The sequence below is a fragment of the Oryctolagus cuniculus genome, chromosome 19 (genome assembly GCF_051225735.1).
Source record: "Oryctolagus cuniculus isolate XC-2025 breed Fujian yellow rabbit chromosome 19, ASM5122573v1, whole genome shotgun sequence".
In the NCBI taxonomy this organism is placed as follows: Eukaryota; Metazoa; Chordata; class Mammalia; order Lagomorpha; family Leporidae; genus Oryctolagus; species Oryctolagus cuniculus.
Genome location: NC_142885.1, coordinates 55,351,254 through 55,363,371, shown reverse-complemented (window position 1 = coordinate 55,363,371; position 12,118 = coordinate 55,351,254). Strand labels below are relative to the sequence as shown.

General features: G+C 39.8%; 1 protein-coding gene across 1 annotated transcript in view; it reads left to right on the top strand.

Moving 5' to 3' along the window:
- The window catches only part of LOC100352755 (phospholipid-transporting ATPase ABCA3), a 182,954-nt gene that overhangs the window by 31,065 nt on the left and 139,771 nt on the right, over window positions 1–12,118 (top strand). The window contains exons 7-8 of the mRNA XM_089320830.1: window positions 5,475–5,591; window positions 5,916–6,033. Of these exons, the coding sequence (XP_089176956.1) occupies window positions 5,475–5,591; window positions 5,916–6,033 (235 nt within the window). The remainder of the gene's footprint in view (window positions 1–5,474; window positions 5,592–5,915; window positions 6,034–12,118) is intronic.

The following is a 12,118-nucleotide window of genomic DNA, read 5'->3' as shown; positions in this document are numbered from 1 at the left end:
TTGCCGTTGGTTCACCCTCCAATGGCCGCCGCTGCAGCCGGTGCACCGTGCTGATCCAATGGCAGGAGCCAGGAGCCAGGTGCTTTTCCTGGTCTCCCATGGGGTGCAGGGCCCAAGCACCTGGGCCATCCTCCACTGCACTCCCTGGCCATAGCAGAGAGCTGGCCTGGAAGAGGGGCAACCGGGACAGAATCTGGCGCCCCAACCGGGACTAGAACCCGGTGTGCCGGCACCGCAAGGTGGAGGATTAGCCTATTGAGCCGCGGCGCCGGCTTATTAGTCCCTTTTAATTCTGACCATTCTGGAGGATGTATGGTGGAATTTCACTTTTATTTTAATTTGAATTTCCTTTGTAAGCTAGAAATGGAAAAAATGAAAAAAAAAAAACCTAGAAATTGAACTTACATTTGATTCAGCAATCCCACTTCTGTGTATATACCCAGAGGACATAAAATTATTCTATCAAAGAGACACCTGTTCCAACATGTTTATAACAGCACTGTTTACAGTAGCCAAAACAAAGAATCAACCAAGCTGTCTATCATATAAATGGATAAAGAAAATATACATATACATACACATATATACAGTGGAATACTATTCAGCTTTAAAAAATGAAATCTTGGGGCCGGCGCTGTGGTGCAGTGGGTTAACACTCAGGCCTGAAGTGCCGGCATCCCATATGGGCGTAGGTTTGAGACCTGGCTGCTCCATTTCCGATCCAGCTCTCTGCTATGGCCTAGAAAAACAATAGAAGATGGCCGGGTCCTTGGGCCCCTGCACCTGCATGGGAGACCCAGAAGAAGCTCCTGGCTCCTGGCTTCAGATCGGTGCAGCTCCAGCCAGTGTGGCCATCTGGAGAGTGAACCAGTGGATGGAAGACCTCTCTCTCTCTCTCTCTCTCTGCCTCTCCTCTCTCTGTGTAACTCTGGCTTTCAAATAAATAAATCTTTTTTAAAAAATGAAATCTTGTCATTTTCAGTAAAATGGATGGAATTGGAAGACATCATTAGTGAAAATCCAGACATAGAAAAACAAATTCTGCATGTTCTCTCTTATATTTGAGTGCTAATTTTTTTTTAAAAAAAGACTCAATCTGAACACAGAATGTTGATTATTAGAGGAATTAAAGGAATTTGGATAAAAAATAGAGGAAGTTGTAGGTAGTTAATTTTTTTTTTTTTGACAGGCAGAGTAGACAGTGAGAGACACAGACAGAGAGAAAGGTCTTCCTTTTTGCCGTTGGTTCACCCTCCAATGGCCGCCATGGCCGGCGCACCGTGCTGATCCGATGGCAGGAGCCAGGTACTTATGGTCTCCCATGGGGTGCAGGGCCCAAGGACTTGGGCCATCCTCCACTGCACTCCCAAGCCACAGCAGAGAGCTGGCCTGGAAGAGGGGCAACCGGGACAGAATCCGGCACCCCAACCGGGACTAGAACCTGGTGTGCCTGCGCCGCTAGGCGGATGATTAGCCTAGTGAGCCACGGCGCTGGCCGTAGGTAGTTAATTTATTGTGACAAAAATACTAATATGCTGTCTATGTAAAAATGTGAAGGATTGAAAAAACTCAGTTGGTTTTAAATGGTATAAATTTATTTCTGGGGTGTCTGTTCTGCTGCATTAATCTGTAGGTCTGTTTTTATGATTGTACCATGCTTTTTTGATTACTATAACTTGCAGTATGTTTTGAAGTCAGATATTGTGATGTTCCAGCTTTGTTTATTTTGTTCGGGATTGTTTTGGATACCTGGAGTCTTCTGTGATTGTTCTTTCTAGTTTTGTGAAGAATGTCATTTGTATTTTCAAAGTTATATATGGAACCTGTAAATTACTTTAGCAATATGGACATTTTAACAATTTTAATGCTTCCAATCCATAAACATAGGATATCTTTTTATTTTTTGATGTCTTCTACTTCCTGCCTTTATGTCTTACAATTTTCATTGTAGAAGTTATTTACTTCCTTGGTTAAATTTATTCGTGGCTGGTTTTAGTAAGTATTATGAATGAAATTTCTTTCTTAGTGAACAGGGATAACTTGACTTCCTCCTTTCTAAATTGGATGCTCTTTATTTTTTTTTCTTGCCTTTTTTCTTTGACTAAGAAGAGTTTCTTTACAGTTAGACTAAGAAGAGTTTCTTTACAGTTAGAATCACAAAAATATCAGTGCCAGTCATAATTCTAAAAGACATTCCCAAACACCGTAATCCAAAAATCACCATCCATGGAGATTAAAATCCTGAATGTTGAAACCCTGAAAGCCCAAATCTGCAATTCACATTGGAACTAAAGACATTCAAGGCTATATAATAGGGGTTGAAACCTGAATTCTCAGGAGGGGATTAGTGTATTTTTGGTTGTGTGCAGAATCATTGCATCCTTTCAGGCAGGACCAATACCTAGAAGACTGATCAGGCATTATTTTGGATGTGTCTGTGGAAGTGTTTTCAGAGAAGATTCAGTATGAGCCTGATTGGACTAGGTGTGGAAGATCTGCCATGCAGATAGTTAGTGTGAAGGCATTCTCCCAGGAGAGTCATATCATCAAGGAAAAATAGGTTTCCTTTTCATATACTTGAAAGGCAAAGTGACAGAGAGAGTGCCAGGCTGAAGCTAGGAACCCAGAACCCCTTCTGGGTCTCCCATTTGGGTGGCAGGTGTCCAAGCACTTGAGCCATCACTGGTTGCCTCTCAGGATGCATTACGAGGAAAATGAATCAAGCAGAGATGCCGGAACCTGAATCAGCCCTCTGATATAGGATGCAGGTGTCTCAAGGGGCAGCTTAAACCACTGCACCACAACGCCCAGGTGTCTGTCTGCCTGCCTTTCAAATAAGTGAAAAATTTATTTCAAAAAATACAATCACAGAAGACCTCAAGTAACAAAAATAATCCTGAACAAAATAAACAAAGCTGGGGCATTCCAATATCTGACTTCAAAACATACTATAAAGTTATAGTAATCAAAAAAGCATAGTATAAGCGTAAAAACAGACCTATAGATTAAAGCAGCAGAATAGACAACCCAGAAATAAATTCACATATTTACAGCCACTTGATTTTTTTTCAATCCTTCACATTTTTTAACAGGGAAAACATATTAGTATTTAAAAAAATACTTGAAGATCATGTCAATCGGCTGTTTTGGATATCTACGTATAATTGCCCATAATCTACCCCTTTGGTACATTTTTTATGTCAAATTTTTCTTTTTAGTTTTTTTCTTTCAATTTTTACTATTACTTTAAATTGTCAGCATTACTTGTTAAGAATTCAGATTTTAAAAGGTTTTTATTTTTTTTTAATTAGAGAGAGAGAGAGAGAGAGAGACAGACACACAGTCAGAGATCTTCCATCAAATACTCACAACAGCAAGACTGGTCCAGGTCAAAGACAGGAGTCCAGAGCTCAATCTGTGTCTTCTGCACAGGTGTCAGGGACTCAACTACTTAAACTAGAACTGCCGCCTCCCAGAGTATGCATTGACAGGAAGCTGGAATCAGAAGCAGAGAAGACTTGAACCCAGACTCATTGATGTAGGATACAGGTGTCCCAAAAACAGTATGTTAAACACTGTACAAAACACCTGTTTCAGTATCACATTTTTAAAATTCCCTGCACTGTATATTTCATATTCACATATCTCCAATTCTGAGATACAAGTTGTATAAAGAATGTTAGAGTTTAATTTTAATGTAGTGCTTTGTAAATTTGATTCCACACAAGTGCATTATCATGATGGTGACTTTGTGTATAAGCACTGTGTATGGAATAAAAATGCTAAAGCTTCCTCAGGAAATGAAGATACACTCTTTCATCTTCCTGCATTTGTGAAAGATAAAATGGCCATATATGTGGTGATGATCAATCATGGATTGAGGTTGTCTGTTGTGGTGTTTCTCATGACTGCTGTTATGAAAGTTTGTGTGCACACAATTGCCACCCATAGTGGCATGCATTTGTTATGTTTTTTACTTATTTCTTTATGAATATAGTTTGTCTGTTTATAACTCTTATACACATATGACTACTGTTCTATATACCTGAGTGATTATTCTTGTAAAAATATTTGTTATTGCCTATTGTGTGAAGTGGTCTAAGAAGTATTCTGTTGTTTTTTTAGTTTTTCAAATAAATTACCCTTTAAAATGTAAATGAAGTTGTTTTAACTACTTTTTAAATTACTTTTTCCAAACTTCCTTTTTGGAATTTTATCTTTTGGAATTTGGGGCTTTAAAGATTTTGATCTTTCAGGATTTTGACGTTGAGGATTATGGTATCTGGATTCTGTCTCAGAATTGTGACCCAAACTTCTAAAACATGAAGAAAGCATAAAGAATCATACAATGAATATGGTCTTGTTAGATGTGAATTTCATAAAGGGACAAAACAAGTCCATTATGATGGCAATTGAAAGTGGTTTCAGTGCCCAAGGTTTTAATCTCTCAGAATTGAGAGGCTGACTAAAATGGCCTAATTGTTAAATTTGGCTTAAAGTTATCTCTGTAATCAGTACACTAACTATAACTTAACTTACAAACAAACTGAACCCTAACTTAAGAGCATATTCTTGTAACAAGTGCATAAATCTTGACCTGTCATCCCTGCTGAGCTTTCAGCCAGTCACAAGCTGCAAACTGCTTAGATGGTTCCAAATAAGGCAAACACCAAGGTGCAGTCAGGCTGTTTCTGTATGTTGCTTCCTTTTACTTTCTATCAATATTGCCCTGTTCACATTGGTGACAGAGTTCCATGATTCTTTGCTGGCTTAGGGTATTTCCAAGTTCATGAATCATTTAATTGCTCATAAAAATTGAAGTTATCCAAGTTTTTTTTTAAGCACTAAAAAGTGATCTCAGAAACATGCAGACAGCATTGTAGAGCATGAAGAGCAGGGAACAGGGAGTTTTGCTGCTGTGTAACCCTTTCTAATATATGCAGAGGTTTGATTTAGATCAGTTGTAGGATGAGAGTAGGCACAGTAAAACAAAGAAGTGAGTGAGCATGTCCGTGTATCAGTAAACTTTATTTACAAAAGAGTATGAGATGTCTGCATTGGCTCATGGACTGTAGTCTGCCTATCCCTGCTCTAATCTATAATGGAATTAAAGTTTATTTACTTTTTGTCTTATTACTTCCTGAAGGGGGACATAGTTAAAAGAAGGGCAGTCTTTCTGCATTTTAAATTTTTATTTAAGGATTTATTATGACAGAACTATAACTGGTAAGTTATTGGAGAGAAGACCACCAGACTCAGAATTCTGAGTTGAAGTCACAATATTGTCACTCCCTAAGGGGATGGCTTGATCAGTCAACAGAATCTTCTGATCTTGAATTTTTCCCCTGTAAAATGGGATGATAGTACTTAACCTGTATAAGTCATTGTGGTAATTAAATCAGCTCATATATGTGAATGTGTTTTGAAAGCCACAAATTGTTCTTTGTATTTGGTTTGTGTTAACTCTCCCACAGGAGTACCAGCTCATGATAGGACTCAGTAATGGTATGCTCTGGGCTTCATATTTTGTCACATACCTCATGTTATATTTAATTATCATCACTTTACTGTGTGCAGTTCTATTTTTCAAGGCAAGTATTTATTTTAATACAAAGTATTGCAGCTAAGCTTTGAGAGGGATAAAGTAATTGGGGTGGGGGGGGTCTTAGTGAATTTTAGTTTGCAGAATAGTAAATGTATTTTCATTGATTCCAATGCAGAGATTCAGTAAATGCTTAGTTTATCAGCAAACAAAGCAGTAGACTTAGATGATTGGTCTGTGAGAAATGAGTTAATTTGTATTTCACTGAGCAGAGAGACCCATTTCACTGGGACCACTAAATATTTTTCTTCAATTTTTTTTCTATAATACTACTTTGACTATGTCTAAATCAGATTCCTGAATGTTTTGCCAGATTGTCCATGAGAGAATCCTTCAACACAGTGATCCATCAGTAGTTACTGTCTTTTTCCTGTTATATGTCATCAGCTTAATATTATTTGGCTTTATGATTAGCACATTCTTTACTAATGGTGAGTCTAAAATTCTTTTTTATGAAAGATTCTCAGTGTTTGAATTTTTAAAAAAGATTTATTTATTTATTTATTTGAAAGGCAGAGTTACAGAGAGGCAGAGGCAGAGAGAGAGGGAGAGAGATGCTCCATTTGCTGGTTCACTCCCCAAATGGCCTCAGGAGCCAGAGCTGGGCTGATCCTAAGCCAGGAGCCAGGAACTTCTTCCAGGTCTCCCCCTTGAGCCATCTTCTGCTTTTCCAGGTGCAATAGTAGGGAGCTAGATTGGGGATAGGGGAGTGGGATTCAAACTGGCACCCATATTGGATGCCAGCACTGCAGGTGGCAGCTTTACCCATTATGCCACAGTGCTGGTCCATGTGTTTAACTTAAAAAAAAAGAGAGATTTGTTTATTTGAAAGGCATAGCAACAGAGAGAGGAAGAAGGAGAGGAGAACGTTGATCTTGTGGATCATTCCCCAAATGGCTGTAACAGCTAGGTCTGGGCTAGGCCAAAGCCAGGATCCAGGATCTCCATCCAGGTCTTCCTCATAGGTGGCAGGGGTCCAAACACCTGAGCCATCATCCTCTGCCTTCCAAGGAACATTAGCAGGAAGCTGGATCAAAAGTGGAGCAGCTGGGATTTCAACTAGCCCTCTGATATGGGATGCTGGCATCACAAGCAGTGGTTCAACCTACTGTATCACAATTTGGGCTCCTCTTTGTTTAACTTTTTGAGGAACTGCCAAACTGTTTTGCATAGTGGCTACATCATTTTTATATTACCATAGCAGTATATAAAGGTTCCAGTTTCTCTATATCGTTGCTAATGTTTTGTTTTTATTTTGTTTTTAAAATTATGGTCATACTGTAAGAATGAAATAGTATCTCTTTGTGGTTTTAAACTGCAGTTATTTATGGCTAGTTATGGTGAGCATTTGTGTGTGTGTGTGCGAGCTTGTTAGATATTTTATACATTTTTTGGGAAATGTCTGTGCAAGTTATTTTTCTATTTTTTTTATCAGATATTTCTGTTTTCATTATTAGGTTGTAAGACTAATTTCTATATTCTGGATTTTAAAAATGGTTTTAGTTTGCAAATAATTTAGTTAATAAATTTTGAAATTTCATAGATTTGCTAATATTTGTACATGGTGTGAAGGAAGCAGCTAAGTTTATTCTTTTCCATGTTAATGTTCAATTGTTCCAGAGTAATTTGTTGTAAAGACTCTCCTTTCTTTCCATTGAATTGTCTTGGTGTCCTTGTCAAAAATCTATTGACCATGTAGCTGGCATCATTATGGCTGTAGTTTAAGCTCCTTGGGATGCCTGTGTTGCCCAGCAGAGTGCCAATTCAAGGCAGAGTGCCTTTGCTTCTGACTCAGCTTCCTGTCAGTATGCCTGGGATGGCTGCAGATGATGGCTCAATACTTGGATCCCTGCCACCTATGTGGGAAGCCCAGGTGGAGTTCTGGGCTCCTGGCTTTGGCCTGGCCTGCTCCTGGCTGTTGTAAGCATTTGGGGAGTGAATCACCAGATGGAAAGTACCTAATTCTCTCTCTCTCTCTCTCTCTCTCTCTTTTTTTTTTTTTTTTTGATAAGCAGAGTGGACAGTGAGAGAGAGTGAGAGACAGAGAGAAAGGTCTTCCTTTTCTGTTGGTTCACCCCCCAGTGGCTGCTGTGGCCTACGCACTGCGGCCGGCACACCGCGCTGATCTGAAGCCAGGAGCCAGGTGCCTCTCCTGGTCTCCCATGCGGGTGCAGGGCCCAAGGACTTGGGCCATCCTCCACTGCACTCCCAGGCCATAGCAGAGAGCTGGACAGGAAGAGGAGCAACTGGGACAGAATCCGGCGCCCCGACCAGGACTAGAACCCAGGGTGCCGGCGCCGCAGGGGGAAGATTAGCCTATTGAGCCGCGGCACCGGCCCTAACTCTCTCTTTCTGTCCCTATCTCTGTCACTCTGCTTTTTAAATAAATAAATCTTTTATAATATTTATGGCCTTAGATATATGGACTTATTTCTGGACTCTGAATTCTTTTCCATTGGCCTGTATATTTGTCCTTATGACTGTACCACAATGTTTTTAGTACTAGAATGGAGGAATCTGAAATGCATATTTCTCAGTGAAAGAAGCTACTCTGAAAAATGTATAATACAAGCCATATTACCGTTTAGAAAAGGCCAAATGGTAGGCCAGTAAAGCCAAGAGTTGTTTGCAGAGTTTCATGGGGAGAGTGATGAATGGATGGAGCAAAGGACTTTTTTAGGGAAGTGAAGCTATTTTGCATGATATTGAAATAGTAAACACATGACTTCTATAACTCAAAGAGTGAACCTAAACAGGACTATGGATTTTAGTTAGTAATACTATATTGATATTGATTCATCAGTTGCAACAAATGTACCTCACTAATGCATTGTAAATAATGGAACAGTCTGTGTGGGTAGAAGAGAGTGGAAACTCACAGTACTTCCAACTTAATTTTTCTGTAAACTTAAAACTGCTCTATAATTACTTTAATTAAAAATTATATCTATATATTAGCTTTTTGATGTGTTAGTTAAGCTATTGTTTGTCTTATAAGAATTGAAATTGATTTTTTGACTTTGCTTATAATTTTTATTGCAACAGTACTTAAAAAATTTTGTGTAGGGGCCGGTGTTGTGGTGCAGTGGGTTAAGCTGCCATCTGCAATGCTGGCATCCCATGTGGTCACCAGTTCAAGTCCCGGCTGTGCCACTTCTGATTCAGCAGCCTGCTGATGTACCTGGAAAAGCAGTGCAAGATGGCCCCCTTGGGCCCTTACTACCCACATGGGAGACCTGGAGTTCCAGGCATCTGGCTTTAGTCTGCTCCAGCCCTGGTCCTTGTGGCCATTTGGGGAGTGAACTAGTGGATGAAAGATCAATTTCTCTCTCTCTCTTTCTCTTTCACTGTAACTTTGTCTTTCAAATAAATAAACGTATAAAAAATAAAAAGTTTTGTGTAGGGCTGGTGCCGTGGAGTAGTAGGCTAAGCCTCCGCCTACAGTGCTGGCATCCTATATGGCCTGTCCCGCTGCTCCTCTTCCAGTCCAGCTCTCTGCTTATGGCCTAGGAAAGCAGTGGAAGATGGCTCAAGTGCCTGGGTCCCCGCACCCATGTGGGAGATAAGGAAGAAGCTCCTGGCTCCTGGCTTTGGATTGGACCAGCTCTGTCCATTGTGGCTATTTGGGTAATGAACCAGCAGATGGAAGACCTCTCTCTGTGTCTTTTCCTCTCTCTTTATAACTCTGCCTTTCAAGTAAATAAGCAAAAAAATTAAAAAGTTGTGTGGGTGCAAACTGTTGAAATCTTTACTTAGTATATACTTAACTGATCTTCTGTATATAAAGGTAATTGAAAATGAATCTTGATGAAGAATGGGATTGGAGAGGAAGTAGGAGATGAGATGGTTATGGGTAGGAGGGAAAAGCCACTATAATCCAAAAGTTGTACTTTTGAAATTTATATTTATTAAATAAAAGTGAAAAAAGTTTTGTGTAATTAATTTGTTCAGTCCTTAAGAATTACATTTTGAGTCTTTGTGATGTATATTTGAGTTTATTTTCAAGTATCTGTTTTGTATTAATGATTTTGTTACACATTAATTCTCATGTTTATAGATTTCTAAATTAGTAGTATCACATTCAAGTAATCAGTTTGAATCCTTATATCATTAATTTTGCTCTGTGCCACTGTGCTGGCAGGGACTTTGAATACCTAATTCAGTAGATGCTATGATAGTGAACTTTGTCTTATTCCAATATTCTAGGGAATGTTTCAGCCTTTCATCATTAAAAGCACATAAAACAAATTTTATCCAGTTGAATCCCAAGTTGAGTCCCAAGGTTCCAAGTCATCCTACTTTCTTCAGTTTTCAGTGTCTTCTTTTAGCTAATCTGTATAATTTTTCCATATATTTTACCCTTAATAAGTGATAGTGTGAAATGTATTTATCCATCTTGTCCCGAACAGAAATTCTTGATTTTTTTAAAACTGTCGGCCAGCGCTGCGGCTCACTAGGCTAATCCTCCCCCTGCAGCGCCGGCACCCCGGGGTTCTAGTCCCAGACAGGGCGCCAGATTCTGTCCCGGTTGCTCCTCTTCCAGTCCAGCTCTCTGCTGTGGCCTGGGAAGGCAGTGGAGGATGGCCCAAGTCCTTGGGCTCTGCACCTGCATGGGAGACCAGGAGGAAGCACCTGACTCCTGGCTTCGGATCAGTGCAGTGCCCCTGACGTAGCAGCCAGTTGGGGGGTGAACCAATGGAAAAAGGAAGACCTTTCTCTCTGTCTCTCTCTCTCTCACTGTCTAACTCTGCCTGTCAAAAAAATAAATAAATAAATTTAAAAAACCTGCTAATTCTCTCAAATACTGATAGGCATATTAAGTTCTTTGACTATGGGCATCCTAGATATGGCCATGACAGAATAGCTTGCACGATGCTGTGGGCTGATTTCACCTGGAATCGTGCCCAGAAACAACAATTGAGTGCAAGTGGTTTATTTGGGAACTGGACCACAGGAAGTCAAGAAGTGAACCAAGAAATGTGTAAACAGATAACCTCACATTTTCAGCTGATTCCTAAGTTGGATATAAGAAGGCTAAGATACCCAATCAAAAATAACAGATGTGAAACTAAGTTGGTAAGCAGACACAAAACTATTCTTTTTTTTTTTTTTTTGCTGTTTTGATTAAATCTTTATTTTTTTTAACTTTTATTTAATGAATATAAATTTCCAAAGTACGACTTATGGATTACAATGGCTTCCCCCACATACCGTCCCTCCCACCCACTACCCTCCCCTTTCCCACTCCCTCTCCCCTTCCATTCACATCAAGATTCATTTTCGATTATCTTAATATACAGAAGATCAGCTTAGTATACATTAAGTATGGATTTCAACAGTTTGCTCCCACACAGAAACATAAAGTGAAAAATAATAGATGATTTTTTAAATGATGATGAAATCAGATCAGACCTATTGTCATGTTTAATCCCAGTGAGAGTCAAGTTGGGAATTGATAATTTCTTTTTTTTTTTTTTTACAGAGGATCAGTTTAGTATGCATTAAGTAAGGATTTCAACAGTTTGCACCCCCATAGAAACACAAAGTGAAATATATTGTTTGAGTACTCATTATAGCATTAAATCTCAATGTACAGCACATTAAGGATAGAGATCCTACATGAGGAGTAAGTGCACAGTGACTCCTGTTGTTGACTTTACCAATTGACACTCCTGTCTATGGCATCAGTAATCTCCCTATGCTCCAGTCATGAGTTTCCAAGGCTATGGAAGCCCCTTGAGTTCTCCGACTCTTATCTTGTTTAGACAAGGTCATAGTCAAAGTGGAGGTTCTCTCCTCCCTTCAGAGAAAGGTACCTCCTTCTTTGAAGACCTGTTCTTTCCACTGGGATCTCACTCGCAGAGATCTTTTGCCAGAGTGTCTTGGCTTTCCATGCCTGAAATACTCTCATGAGCTTTTCAGCCAGCTCCGAATGCCTTTAGGGCTGATTCTGAGGCCAGAGTGCTATTTAGGATATCTGCCATTCTATGAGTCTGCTGAGTATCTCACTTCCCATGTTGGATCACTCTCCCCTTTATTTACTCCATCGGTTAGCGTTAGCAGGTACTAGACTTGTCTATGTGCTCCCTTTGACTCCCAGTCCCTCCACCATGACCAACTGTGAACTGAAATTGATCACCTGGAACAGTGAGATGGCATTGGTACATGCCACCTCGATGGGATTGAATTGGAATCCCCTGGTATGCTTGGGGCAAGTCAGCCTGAGCATGTCCCAAATTATACATCTCTTCCCTCTCCCATTCCCACTCCCATGTTCAACAGGGATCACATTTCAGTTAATTTTCAACACTTAAGAATAACTGTGCATCAATTACAGAACTAAACCAGTCATATTAAGTAGAACAGATAAAAAAAAACTACTAAGAGGGATAATGTATTAAGTTGTTCATTAACAGTCAGGGCTATGCTGATCAAGCCACTGTTTCCCATAGTGTCCACCTCACTCCAACAGGTTTCCCTCTTGGTGTTCAGTCAGTCGTCACCGATCAGGGAGAA